Source organism: Cyphellophora attinorum (assembly GCF_001299255.1).
Source record: "Cyphellophora attinorum strain CBS 131958 chromosome Unknown Contig17, whole genome shotgun sequence".
In the NCBI taxonomy this organism is placed as follows: domain Eukaryota; kingdom Fungi; phylum Ascomycota; class Eurotiomycetes; order Chaetothyriales; family Cyphellophoraceae; genus Cyphellophora; species Cyphellophora attinorum.
The window spans coordinates 282012-295769 of NW_017253245.1; the positions used below are offsets into that span (position 1 = coordinate 282012).

A 13758-nucleotide genomic window follows, 5' to 3' on the forward strand; every position below is an offset into this window, starting at 1 on the left:
GCAGGCAAAGGTCTCTGCCACTGCTCCTACCAAATTTGGATACATGGCATTGGTGCCTGAAAATCACAGCAGACCCTGACCAGACGATCATCCGTTATGATCTGCTGGCTGTTCCAAACCCAACTCATAGTCGAGTCTTGTTAAAATACACTGGTGTCTATGTTTCGGCGATCATTTTTTTAAGGATGGTTATACCCACGATCGTCTTGTGTATCAATGCCGCCGTTTCTGAGCCTGATTATTATACCCCGCCGGCGATTCGCAATTATATCGGAGCAAGTGCGGACGGGTTTGTCAGCGGTAGCCTGTAGCAGGCCCAATGTAGTACAGCCACCAGCGAAGTTGAGTGGTCCACGGGTTGCTGGGTAAGGTTGCGCAAGATGAGCGATGATGGCATCTTGGTTGGCTTTATCTTCCGGCAGCCCACGCTTAGCGGGCGTTTCGCGAGACCCTTATTATTGAGGTCCCGATTTGCGCACGCCACCTAGTACCTTCTTTCTTGATCGAAGAGCTGCGACATTTTGCTGAAGGACTCCAGAGCCCGCTAATATGGCTCGTAGCAAACAATTACCTACTGAGGCTGTCGCACGGGCTTAATGGGTGTTTGTGGCGGTGACAATGAACCATTCCAGGATCTCGGTGCTGTGGGCCGCCGCAGCTGGGCGCGCATCATCGACGTCATTTGCCTCGCCTCGTGCTTGCCTGGAACGCTCCATTGCGTCCCCTGCGTGACCTTAACATCCACTTTTCTCCGTCTGCCACCCAGGCCTCTTGGTCGCTTCAACCTTGAAGTCATCCAACGTTCCTCTACACAACTGCAGTCTACTATCTGACCGCCTAGCGACCCTCGGGGAACTCGACCTTGACCACGACAATCTGCACCACAGCTCCACCCTCATAACGACCCTACTCACCCGTCTCCCACACTCACTACACTCGACATGCACCCTGCCTCATCCTCATGCCATCTCAGCATGTCGCGTGTACAGCAACGATGACGCCGCTACCGCTGACTACTTTGCACCTCTCACCTCGAATATCACCATAATAATTACAGATCAACAATCACTTGCCGCTGATCGAATGACAGCCTCAGCGACCATGTCGACTGCTCAAACAGCGACGTATTCCTCCTCCTCATCCTCCCACGGCCATGGTCATTCGCACAAGAAGACGTCGTCACGATCCTCGAGACCTTCGACGACGCCTCGACTTCATCCCATGGCTGCTTCCGTCGGTCAGGCACATCCACCATTATTATCCCCAAAGGGAAAGTCGCCATATCAGAAAGATCCCAAGAGCCCCAGTCCAAGCTATTTTGGCTTCGTTGTAGGCAACGATGACAGTATACCCCCGGATTCAAATCCCGGTCACCACGCACGACAGAATTGGAACTTCCCATCTTCTAACGCGCAGAGCACGAGTAACAACGCCCGACACGTTCCCGTAGAATCAAACCCCGAGTTCGAGGCGTTTAGACGACAGTCCGAGCAGGGCATATTTACATTACACACCGGATCGTTCAGCAGCCTGACCAATTTGGCTTCGAAACCACCTCAAATACGGACATTGTCCTCCACCGTTTCCGGGCCACAGTCGCCTATTTCTCCCACCACCAAGCGTCCTCATTTGGACCGGGGCCATCAATCTGCCCAGAGCCTGGCTCACAAATCGACGAGGAATGCGGATTCCTTCTTCGACTTCCCACAGCAAGGATCGCCCATGAGTTTGACCCCGAGACAAAGTGTCTCAGACGAACATCGGGCACCCCGAATGTCTCTGCCGCTGAACGATCTTCAGGCACCTAGTCTCGACCTCACCAAGGTCAGGTCCGATACTCTGCCACCCAAGGCTGAAGACAAGCCGCCATCCATGGTCAGTCCCACAGCAGTGGCCGATCTTTTAAGACAGAATCAGGACGTCCTTATCCTCGATCTCCGTGTCTACCAGCAGTATGTCACGTCAAGAATAAAGGGCGCCCTCAATTTGTGCATACCTACGACATTGCTGAAGAGGCCATCCTTCACGACGAAGAAGCTCCTTGAGACCTTCTCCTCCGCCGCTGACAAAGCGAGGTTTGAGAAGTGGCAGCAGGTCGAGTACATCCTGGTCTATGATGCGTCGTCCTCTATGTCCAAGGAAGCGGTCATACCCTTCAACGTCCTCAAGAAGTTTGCTGCTGAAGGCTGGAAGGGTAATGGATTGGTCGTCAAGGGCGGTCTGCAAGCCTTCGCCAGGGTCGAACCTGATTTTGTTGAACGAGGACCAGTCAGCCGTCCCGCTGATCACCCCAACTCGCCGCTCACGATTGCTCCACCAGCTCACGACAAGTTGCCCGTGGCCGGCGGCTGCGCCATGCCTTCCACCGGGAGCGCTGCCAACCCATTCTTCGGCAACATCCGACAGAACATGGATTTGCTCGACGGCGTTGGCCAAATGGCCGTGCAGAAGCCTTCTCACATGACCGAGACTGCTAAGAACACAATGCCGGCGTGGCTGAAAGACGCTTCAAGAACAAGTGATGAGGGCAAAGACGTGTCCGACAAGTTCCTCAAGATTGAGAGGTCTGAGCAGAAGCGTATGCAAACCGCTCTGAATGCGAGGGTATCGTATGGAACACCAGGGTCCGAGACACCAAATCGTGTGCAAGTGGCAGGCATCGAGAAAGGGTCGAAGAATCGGTACAACAACATTTTCCCGTACGACCATTCGCGAGTACGGCTGGAAGGCTGCACGAGCACTGAATGCGACTATATCAATGCGAACCATGTCAAAGCAGAGTACTCCAACCGACATTATATCGCAACCCAAGCTCCGATCCCAGCAACATTCAATGACTTTTGGCGAGTAGTATGGGAGCAGGATGTACGGGTCATAGTCATGCTTACAGCAGAGAATGAAGGTGGTCAACTGAAAAGCCATCCCTACTGGAAAGCTGGAGAGTATGGTGCGCTAAAAGTCAAGCTGCTTTCCGAGCGGACTGTTTCTCTAGATGGCGATGCGCCTGCCACACCCAAAACACCCGGCAGCTCGCGGCCTAGTCTTGGCATGAGAAGATCAACCACCAACACCATCCACAAAGACTCGAAGGACAGCAAGACCACCGAGAAGCCCGCCGTGGTTGTCCGCTCGTTCTCTTTGACCCATTCCAGCCGCCCTTTCGAAAACATGCGACAGGTCACTCAGCTTCACTACAGCCAATGGCCCGATTTCGGCGCGCCTGCTAGCCTACAGCGCTGCTGAGTCTTGTTGAACAGGTCAACAAGTACGTGCGTAACAGCTCAAGCCAGCCTCCGAGTCCTAAAGACGCCGCTCCGATCGATGAGAGGCCTATCATCGTTCACTGCAGTGCTGGATGCGGCAGGACGGGCACATTTTGTACCATTGATTCGGTCATAGATATGCTAAAGCGGCAGAGACTAGACCAGACCAAAGGCGAACATGACATGGACGTTGACGTTGATAGCTGGGTCCAACGCGACGACGAAGATCTGGTCGCTAAGGCCGTGGATGACTTCCGGCATCAGCGACTCAGCATGGTCCAGAATCTGAGGCAGTTTGTGCTGTGCTACGAGAGCGTTATGCAGTGGATCGCGAGCCAGCGGAGTGATGAACACCAGAGATCGAAGTCAACAGATCATTCGCGGCGCAGCACATGAGGCGAATACCCTTAGACAGTGCTGCCCATTACTGCTGGAAGCGAAGACATGGCTGCATACATAGAGACAAGAACGAATCCTATAGCACGTTCAAGTGCCTTTAAAATTCATCCTTCTATCGCGATCTGATGTCCTCCACGAGTGTGCAGATATGCTTTCTGACAAATGGACCCCAGGTGCCACCCTTGAGAGCGCCATCGTTGACTTGCAAAAGCCGACATCCGACCCTCACCTTGACTACACAGGTGCAGGTGGTACTTCGACGGGAAATTTTCGATTACAGGCAATCAAACTAAACCGCGCCAGTACAGCTGTTCATCAGTCGATTGCACCAAGAGTTCCAAGCCATCGCGTCTAGCGGCGACCTGGTTTGTCTCGTGAAACTATTGCTGTCTGCCAAGGAGCACATGGTGAATGAATGCATCTTCGAGGAACGCCTCAGGTCAGCACTGTATCACAGAGACTTTTCCGGGGCTTCCTTCCCGAGAGGACTGCTTGTCCTGAGCAGTGTTCTTCACATGCCTACTGGTGTTGCTGAGGGAGCAGAGGGGCAGAGCATCGCTAATCGCACGGTATCGCACCGACTTCCCACGGCAGGTAGTTACTACTCCTTGCAATCACGCAGTAACTATATGTTTACTGGTTTGACAGTACAGCTGGCAGTGATCGACGTGCTGTTGCCGCGTCTGGGCAACAGTGGAGCGGTGCCGCGGCTCAATTAGCCTTCCCGGGCTTTGGTGCTTGCTACTGGTCAAGCTCAGTGAGAACTATTTTAAGAACGATCTTCTTTTGAGATTCGTGTGTTCTTCTGCTTGATCAACCCGCGAGCAGGCTCGTTGCCGTCGTCAAGGGTGCCCCTTGGCGAGGACAGGTCTATGCATCCAGAACACAGTAGGCTCGATTTGATGGAGCGTGCACTGCCTTGAGCTACTCCGATGGCCAGAGACACTGAGAAGCCGCGTGTGGCTCCATACTGCTCGAAGCTCGCTCGACGAATTTGTACAGTAAAGGATATCGGGCTCGAATGCGATTTTCCGAACGAGGTTGAGAAGAGACGGGAGCACAGATGAACGACTCCCGACCGTGCTCAAGTTACGTGCGCTGTCACTATTGCTAACCGAACCAGTGTACGCCGCAGAGCCAAGCAAATGTGCATCAGCTGCTGACAGATCCAGCGGCATCACCGGGCACAACGTATAACAGCGCAGAAATGATGCGAATTTCGTGTTCTATCTTCGCCCCTCAGCACTGACGAGCGACCGAAGATTCCGGAACTGCTGGTGTCTTTCTATAAGATTGCAGAGACTCCGCTCTGCTGTCCTTTCTGATGACATTGCCATTCCCAAGCTCTGGGGTGGAAGTTCGAGCTGGAGAGATTTTGTTGCTTGAAGCACTCTATATCAGACCTTGGAACCCGTGCTGCCTTTTTGGAAGGTTTAAGGCGCCATACACCTGCTGCGTATAGTCTTCCTTCTAAACCTTCGGATTCAAGGTTCGAGGTATCGACTATCCTGCACACTCCGAAGGATCTCTGAGCCTCGTCACTCTTGCTGATCAGCAATCCTCTGTTGCCATCGAGCTCCTGCGTGCAGCACCCCTCGCAGAAGCATAACAAAGCCAAGTTGACCAAGCATTGCCCCCAAAGACTCCTACGGTGCGAGACTCAAATAGACCAACAAGCAGACCACCGGATCGTCGAGAGCCAAGTCACAGCTAAAACGCAACATACGTCCTCGAACATCATCATCGATATAATTACGACTGCCAGAACAGACACCATACTTCAGTTGGCACCTTTAAACGATTTGCCCCCAAGCCTAGGGCACCCTATTTCGGCAGGTTGCCTTAAAAGCTACTGAATTAGCATACCCGGCAGCGATCCGCATCAACCGGTCTATAACGCTAGGTACGATTTTGTCCCATCGCCAAGACAGATCGACCATTCTACAGAAGGTGAATTAGTCAATTGACTCGTGGGTTGCTGTTGTCCGCAGCCTTTTGTCTCGCAACCACGGCGCCCAATCTGGGACAGGATTCTCGTCCCGGGCATATACTTTGAATATAAGTCCTCGGACCGCACCACCTTCCTCACAAGCAGCAGCATTTCTCGACTTTGCATCAGCACACGACCACCAGGACAACGTTCTGTTAATACTTAATCACTAATCACGACGATCCACATACCACCAGCGACCTCAAGAAGGTACTTCAAGATCGACTTGGAATATCACTGCTGCATCAGCATTCCACCTGGGTACGTCTCACATGCAATCGACACCCGACAGAGTCGCTCGCCCTTACCAGTACACGCACATCGCCCAATTTCACCAATCAGGCGATTTGCCAGCAGAAGAACATCAACAGCACCCCGTCAGCAGCTCATTGGATCTGCTCAAATCCAACAAACACACCAAGATGGCTCGCTCCTACACCACCTCATTAACATCCCTCCCACCCTTCCGCCTCCTCCTCTACGTTCTCCCCATCCTCATGATCGACTCCATCATCGAGCTCTCCTTCGTCTCCGCCATGGTCGGCTTCCTCCACGGGCGCGCCAACGGCTTCTTCATCGTCGACTATCCAGGAACCGACTCCACATCCGGTCCCAACACCTTCGAGCTGTGGGCAAAACCTAAAGTCCTCCTCGAAAACCAGGGCCACACCTCCAACGGCGCCGCCGGCACGGGCTTCGTCCTCATCGGCTTCGGCGGCCTTTTACTGATCTGGTGGGAGAAGCGGCGCCTGAGAAACACCGCCTCTACAAAGCCCTCGGGTCTATTTACGACCTACGTCGTCCTCACCTTCCTGTCAACCCTCCTCTGCCTAGCAGCACTGATCTACACCTTCGTGCTCACGCACAACCACACCGGCCAAACCATTGACCTCGCAGTTGCGTCCCAAACACCAGCGCCCAGACCTTACCCGCTGGATGAATGGACGCCGGAGAATTGGTTCGGGGCTGTGTTGGACCAGGTTCCGTTGAGGACGGATAGTGATAGGAGCAAGCTGCGGGATGAGCTGAGAATCATGCGGGGTTGGAGGTGGAACCTGGTGCCGTTGTTCATGGTCAATGTTTTGGTGGCTTCGGTCGCTGGGTGGGAGTGGTGGCGGCTGAGGAGGGGTGCTGTTTCGAGAGGGCAGGCGGTGGCGAAGGAAGGCACTCCTAGTCTCTGATGGAGGCGCTAATTGCTCAGAAGGTGTCAGTGGGTGAGTGAAACAGGGATCCCATTGATTTCTGCGGGCAATGAGAGGCAGGCACGAGTTGAGGAGTTGGTCAGGGTAGAAGAACCTTTCCTGTCAGGCTGTTCGGACATAAAATGAGTGTTTTTCAGCATTTGTCCGATTCAAGGTCAGGGCGGGCTTTGAGGGCTGAAACTGCAAATGCTCACTTCTTGGCCGAACAGCTTGCCTGGTCGTCACTGCCTTATGGTCAATACAGCTCTAGGAAGGTACATGTGATAGAGAAGATACATCTTGGCAGGCACGACTCACGCACTCCTCGTTGTGTCAATTTCACCTAAGTTGCTGGTTCTCCTCGCGCAATTTACATCCCCATCACTTTTTCTGCCGTATCGCCATACAGTATTTCATCACAGTTGTCATATCCGTTCAGGAGGCCTGGATCGGTACAAGTTCTGAAGGCCGCCCGACCTCAGGGTCTCTCGAAAGTACGAAATTTCTTCCGTCCGAGTCTCAACAGACAATATGGTCCGCCAGCCGTCCGTAGGAACCAACGAGATCGTCGACCTTGGGCATACCCTCAACGAAGGAACCACGCGGCCAGTATCAAGCCGTCAAGGGCGCCATGAGGCAGTCAAAGCAGCCAGCAAAGCGAAGTTATCCGATACAGTCCCTCCAGGCGTACTCACTGAAAGCCAAGCGAAGGCAAGACACAAGAAGAGGGTGGCGAAGAAGGGCAATCCTCCTCGTCGGAAGCCTTATATGAGCCGCGTTGAGCAGGTCACGAGGGCGATCAACGCAAAGATTTCGACTCCCCATGCTCCCAAGATCTGGAAGGATGATTCGTCAGACAGGAGCGACAAAGAGCCGTCTCCGGTATTCGACTTAGCAAAGGGATTTCCACCGATTGGCAACTCAACCATGACCCTCAAGCTTCGGGAGGACGCTACAAATGGACAGTCTCGGCCGATCTAGGAGAGAGGGAACTCGCTTCGGACATCTAAGGCACCGGATACGTTGGGAGGTGATCGACAACAACGGATGGCCAGCTTGACAGCAAAACCAAGGTGGCAGGACGCCCGAGGAAGATTCGTCACCGCCCGGCTGACGCTTGGGAGTGGATCAGGCGCTGACTCTGATGTCCTCGTAGATGTACAGCTGAGGGAAGGCAAGAATTGTATTGAGTTGGGGCCCGCCTCAGACGGCAGACTGACCTGTCTCACTGCAACGGACGAACAGGGCGATGGGATTCCCATGAAGAACAAGGCCGGCGGAATGGTGCAGGCTTGGGTTTGGGAGCAGGAAGCGGAGCTGCTGGATAGGGCTTTGTTCCATACTGGTGATACCACTGAGGAAGAGCAAGACCTGTACCGGGCGGACCCTGGCAAGGAGAATTTGCCCTCCACTGCGAGAATGCAAGACTTGTACCGGGTGGACCCTGGCCAGGAAAATGAGCCGCCATCCAAGGGCTTGTTCGAGGACGATGACTGGACGCTTCAATTGAAAGAGCACGAGGAGTTCATGCAGCTCTCTGATGACAGCCTATGAGAAGTATAGCGGCCTGCCTGGCGAGGAAGTACAAAAAATACCTTATTTCTCCTACTGACTGACGCTCGAGTGAGGTTCATCTCAAGAAGTTGACTCAATCGGCGAGGTAGCTTCAGAGCTTCAGAGCCCGCCCTGGCCAGAGAGTACGCGAAATATCTCTCCCGCTAGTCGATGCTCAAGTGAGGATCATCTCAAGACTATTTGACTTAAACCAGTGAGGTGGTAGTTTCAGACCCTCAAAGCCGTCCCTGGCAAAGGCAATCTACAAAACGTCTCTCCTACCGATCAAAGCTCAAGTGAGGGTCTTTTTAAAAACAATTTTGACTTACTTAGCCAGCGAAGTAGTTCCAGACCTTCAGAGTCCTCCCTTATTAGGAACACCATCGACCGAAAGAACACCCAGTACATGCCGGAACAGCCTGACAAGTTCAGTACGCTGCGCGGTTTGGATACCTGAGTGTGAAGCCAATCCTCTCCTTACCGAGTGCTGCTTGAACAAGCACGGCTACTCGAGCTGTGAAGGCAAGTGCGATACGTTTCCTCCAAGTTCAACTCGAGCCACAGAACACTGCTTACCATGGAATATTCGACCACCGAGGTCGCTGAGGCCCGACACTATCACACTGGTCGAGTCGGTGGGATTGAAATGCGCCTGACTTGTGCGTCAGCGCGCCAGAAATTTATATCTTGTAGACTTTCTAGCGAGGAAGGGCACTACAAGAGAACCGCCCGGTACTTGTAGTTCAATCCTGCCACCATCAACTTTCACCTCGCTCAATCACAGCGCAATCAACACAGTCTTCAACTCAGTCCAATGATCAAAGACATGCTTGCTCCCTTCCCTCCCCTCCCCACTCTGCTTGAACCCGCCAAACGGCATATCAAGACTAATAGTCGGCTCGTGCAATTGATCCCAATAGTCCCGGCTTCCAAACTCTTCGCAATGCGCAGCGCCCGGGACACGTCCCGTGTGAAAACGCTGCCATAAAGCCCGTATTCCGTATCGTTAGCGCGTTTCAGGACCTCGGCCTCGTCAGTGAAAGTATTAATGCAGACTACCGGCCCAAAGATCTCCTCGCGCATCAGCTTTGAATCTTCGGGGACGGAAGTGAAGATTGTGGGTTCGATGTAGAGGCCTCCTGTGTTGGACTCTTTGGAGCCGCCGAGGGCAGTGGGGACTTTTTGCTCTTTGGCGTGGTCGAGGAAGGAGAGGACGCGGTCGAATTGGAGTTGGTCTGCTTGGGGGCCGCGGAGGGTGCCTTCTGCTAGGGGATCGCCGGATTTGCCCATGGATTGCATGGCGGTTTTCATTTGGGTGATGAAGTCTTGGGCGATGCTTTCGTGGACGTAGACGCGGGAGGAGGCGATGCAGGCTTGGCCGCTGTTCATGAGGATGGAGTAGGCGGCGGCGGGGACGGCTTTGGAGAGGTCGGCGTCCGGGAAGATTAGGAGTGGTGATTTGCCGCCAAGCTCGAGGGTGACGTTTTTGAGGTTGGACTCGGCGGCGGCCTTCTTGATGAGGCGGCCGGTTGGGGCGGAGCCGGTGAAGGAGAGTTTGCGGATTTCCATGTGTTTCTGATGTGGGAGTTAGTGGATTGATGTGTAGCGAAGGTATTGGAGGGGACGGTGCGTGTCGATGAGGAGATGGGAGTGGGCCGCGAAGCACTGCAACATCATGGACCACATTCTCGCTTCTCGAAAAGGGATGAGGGTGAAGACTTACCGAGAGGGCCTCGCCGGTGGGACGCCCAAAGCCATGCACAATGTTGAAGACACCCTTGGGGAAGCCGATCTTCTTCATGGCCTTGCCCGCAATGAGGGGCGATAGGGGCGATTTTTCTGACGTCTTGAGGACCATGGTGTTACCTGAGACGAGCGCAGGTGTCATCTTCATTATCCTGTATTAGTCGTTAGCGCATGCATAACGGCTGTGGGCGATGTGTTTTGTCGCATTCTGCGCTGGACTGGGGAAGAAAGCCACGCTTGGGAAAGACCGTTTGGTCTGACGCGGGGAAGGTGGTGTGCAGCTATGCTGGTTCATGTATGAATGCGAATCCAAGCGCAATTGGGTGCTTCACGGTGATCGGGGTCCTCTGCAGGGAAGAAGTGAGTAGCGGACTTACAGCATGAGCCACGTCACGTTCCAGGGCTATTGTACCTGTCAGCATGAACATGTACCTCGAAGGAGAAGGACCGGGAGATCAATGTCTCGCCTGATACAGGTTCATGGGAACACGTACGATGATGCCTGCAGTGACGCCAAACGGCTGTCGAAAAGTCATATTGACGAACCCAGGGGTATGCAATGAAGTTTCGCCCTGAATGTCGTATGCCTTACCAACCTGATAGCGCATGATAGCAGTTCCCATGGCACTGACGTCCTGGTACGTAGGCTTGCCCATGCTCAGGGCCTCAAGACGAGAGATCTCGGAGAGCTCGGCGTCAAAGGCATCGGCGAGCTTGTAAAGCCAGCCCTGTCTTTCCATGGCAGCGAGGGCACTCCATGCTGGGAAAGCGGCCTTGGCTGCTTCGACGGCGATGTCAACGTCTTCGACGCTGGCTTCGGAAACGTGGGCGACGTGCTTCAAGGTGGCGGGGTTCTTGACCTCGAAGGTCTTTCCGGACTTGGAGGGTACGAACTCGCCATTGATGAAAAGGCGAGTCTCGATGGGTGTGTCAGAAGCAACGGAACCCATGACTGCAATGATACCGGTGTTTCGTAGTGCCTTGTGTCTGGTACGTGAGGCTTGAGTGATGATACTGTGATGCGTCTGAATAGTCGGGGAGAGGGCAGCCGGGGACCACTGGCGTCTTATACATCGTTGTGAGAGCACGATCCATCCTGGGCGACAGACATATGATTGCCGCAGTTAGCATCAGCTAACTGTCAGGCGGCCAAGTACAGGGTTTGGAGGATGGGACGATCAAAAGTGTGTCGGTTGCAAGTTGGCACTACTGAAAGTTCAGCGATGCCTATGTCGGCAGGTGGCTCTATGATTCCAGATCCACAAAGCATGGGCGATGACCAGCTCGCACTGGAGTCCCGATACATAGACGCATTGACTAGACTATGTCAGATGTGCCATTTCTGGGAACGTATTCGAGTCGTGGTCCATGCAGGTCGACTTGGCTCATGCTGTACGATAGTCACGGTCCAGTCACGCCCCCTGGTCGATGATTTGATTTGACCCGCGGCCCGCCAGACGCGGACATACCGGCCGCTGATGAGGTTGAAGCACCTACCACTTATCTGCCGCTTCGACGGCGGTATTGATGAGCTGAGGAAGAAATTTGCAGGCCGGCGGAATTGTTGAAGGCCGCGTTGATGCGGCAGTAGTCTGTGAGGTTTGGCTTGGCTCCACTCCACGTCCTGCCGAAAATGGACAGTGTTCCTGCCCCAGCTTTCGCTTTCAGGTAGGCTTCGGTAATATCACAACGTATGTAAGCGGACGGCGGATCAACGTGATGGAGATACGGTGCCTTGAACTGGGCGGTCAGCAGCTCGCAAGGAGCAGGCCTGAACGAAACGGCTAGGTACCCGATTGTCGCGGCAGGAGATCTACCCAGATCCTACCTACGTAAGCATTGAGTCAGGCGTTCCAGGCAGTACTTCGTGAGTGCCACTACTAGTGCTTCTATTCTCATTGGCGCGATCGCGTAGGACTGCGATGTTTCGCGAGTACAACATTTGTTGCATAAGCTGGGGAGCTTTGCACATAACGGGATTGTGCCACCTAATTCTGGCTGGTTGGCTGCGTAAATAGTCACAGTTGCCGCATGCTCCATAGGCCGATAGTTGTGGCAACAATGTGTGAAAGGGCTAGCGGTCGAAGTGGTCACTTCGTGGCACGATGAACTGCTGATTCACCGGCAGTGCATGCAGACCGAGGCCGAAAGGCGACGAAGGTGCCATTTCGATTGTGGGACGCCCAGACAATGCGCCCCGGGGCACTGGGAGTAAGGAGAGCGCGCGCAGCTGTCGAGGCCAAGGCGTGTAGGCAGTAGAGCTTGTACAAGGCTGCCTCTACGCCCAAGTTTGACCGAACCAACAGTATGTCCTTGGGTGAATGGTGGGCCACCACTCTGATGCAATAGGGCAAAAACGAGCATTTCCGACCAGGTCTTAGCTAGCGCCACAGATAACGCCCTATTACCAAATCATGGGCAATTGCAGTCCTGCTAGGTCGGGGTAACATTTCCAGAAACGATGACAGGTGCACACTTCAAGCGCAGAACACTCAGCAGTAATGTTGCTGATATCGCAAAATGCTCATGGTTCGTCTGATATCTATACACGATCGCCGCGCTCGAAGTATGTCCACTGACCCGGAGGTGTTTCTTCCTCGAGCGGTTCCCACCTGGGAGCGTTAGAGCAACTTCACATACGGAGAGATAGGTAACATACGGCTGAGCCTTCAGCATGGAATCGACTAGCTCGAACTCATTCTCTGCAACCGCGATGACTTCCTCTATCAGACCAGCACCGATTTTGTTCTCAATGGTTTCGATCCTGCTCGGGTCAGTGAGGTGTCAAAAGATGCAATAGGCCAACTCACTGTTGGGCGGTCAAGGGCGGCTCGACCTCGATATCCTCAACGGTTGGCACTGGACCCTCCCTCTCCTCCCTCTCAATCTCGTCAACCTCAGCTTGCGCAGCCTTTGCTTTGGCTTCTGCATCAGCTAAGCCCTTGGACATTATGCTTCGGGCAGATTTCCTTGTCACTTCGCCATCCCAGGGCACGGCCTTCTGTAGAGAAATCCAATCGTGGGAATAGCTCCCATCCTCGTTCTTGAACTTCTCGTATGCTTGAGGAGATGCGTCAAGCTGTTTGCGCACTCGGTCCTTCCATGCTTCGTAACCTTCGGGAACCTCAGTCTCGACAATAGCCAAGCGATGCTTTGTGAGATTCTCGACGGACTTCCGATAGACGCACTGTGGTATTTGCTGCAAGCTCTTGAGCGTCTGTTTGTATGTGTAGATGAGGGCTGGCCGAGGCGCAGGATGGGTGGTCAGGCCTGTGAGACCGGTGGGCGTGTTTGCTTCGAGGTATTTTGTGACGTTGGCTAGCAGCCTCGCGGAGCTCCTCATGGTTGCAGACAGCCCACTCCAGAAGCTACGGGCGCGATTTGGAATGTATGTAGCAACCTGCAAGCTTGGTATATAGAAACCTCGATGTCACTACTACAGACGTCGAGGTCCTCCAACTTGAAGCATCGGAGCATGACTCAGCCGCCAAGAGATCCGGCAGGTAAATGACTAGTCTATTCCTCCCTCCCCAGCGGATGAGTCCGTATCAACGCCCCTCGAGACAACTACAGCTGTGCCGATAAACTTGCGCTTCAGGTCGCGCGCAGACAGTCGCACTTGTCG

At 53.9% G+C, this 13758-nt stretch overlaps 6 protein-coding genes across 6 annotated transcripts; 4 read left to right on the top strand and 2 right to left on the bottom strand.

The window, feature by feature from the left end:
• Nucleotides 1-1101: 1101 nt before the first annotated feature.
• AB675_5815 (Tyrosine-protein phosphatase 1) lies at nt 1102-3243 on the top strand (the record flags this gene model as incomplete). Its single annotated transcript, XM_018146054.1, has 1 exon — nt 1102-3243. The coding sequence occupies one exon, from the start codon at nt 1102-1104 to the stop codon at nt 3241-3243; it is 2142 nt and encodes a 713-aa protein (XP_017998854.1).
• Nucleotides 3244-6074: 2831 nt separating this feature from the next.
• AB675_5816 (uncharacterized protein) lies at nt 6075-6833 on the top strand (the record flags this gene model as incomplete). The annotated part of the gene is made up of 1 exon (XM_018146055.1): nt 6075-6833. The coding sequence occupies one exon, from the start codon at nt 6075-6077 to the stop codon at nt 6831-6833; it is 759 nt and encodes a 252-aa protein (XP_017998820.1).
• A 531-nt stretch (nt 6834-7364) lies between these two features.
• On the top strand, nt 7365-7814 carry AB675_5817 (uncharacterized protein; the record flags this gene model as incomplete). The annotated part of the gene is made up of 1 exon (XM_018146056.1): nt 7365-7814. The coding sequence occupies one exon, from the start codon at nt 7365-7367 to the stop codon at nt 7812-7814; it is 450 nt and encodes a 149-aa protein (XP_017998671.1).
• A 66-nt stretch (nt 7815-7880) lies between these two features.
• On the top strand, nt 7881-8387 carry AB675_5818 (uncharacterized protein; the record flags this gene model as incomplete). Its single annotated transcript, XM_018146057.1, has 1 exon — nt 7881-8387. One exon carries the CDS (start codon nt 7881-7883, stop codon nt 8385-8387), a length of 507 nt encoding a protein of 168 aa, XP_017998848.1.
• Nucleotides 8388-9188: 801 nt separating this feature from the next.
• Nucleotides 9189-11083, bottom strand: AB675_5819 (Aldehyde dehydrogenase; the record flags this gene model as incomplete). Its single annotated transcript, XM_018146058.1, has 4 exons — nt 9189-9962; nt 10111-10285; nt 10511-10536; nt 10628-11083. 4 exons carry the CDS (start codon nt 11081-11083, stop codon nt 9189-9191), a joined length of 1431 nt encoding a protein of 476 aa, XP_017998709.1.
• Nucleotides 11084-12675: 1592 nt separating this feature from the next.
• On the bottom strand, nt 12676-13476 carry AB675_5820 (NADH-ubiquinone oxido 29.9 kDa subunit, mitochondrial; the record flags this gene model as incomplete). Its single annotated transcript, XM_018146060.1, has 3 exons — nt 12676-12745; nt 12793-12897; nt 12944-13476. 3 exons carry the CDS (start codon nt 13474-13476, stop codon nt 12676-12678), a joined length of 708 nt encoding a protein of 235 aa, XP_017998731.1.
• Nucleotides 13477-13758: the final 282 nt, after the last annotated feature.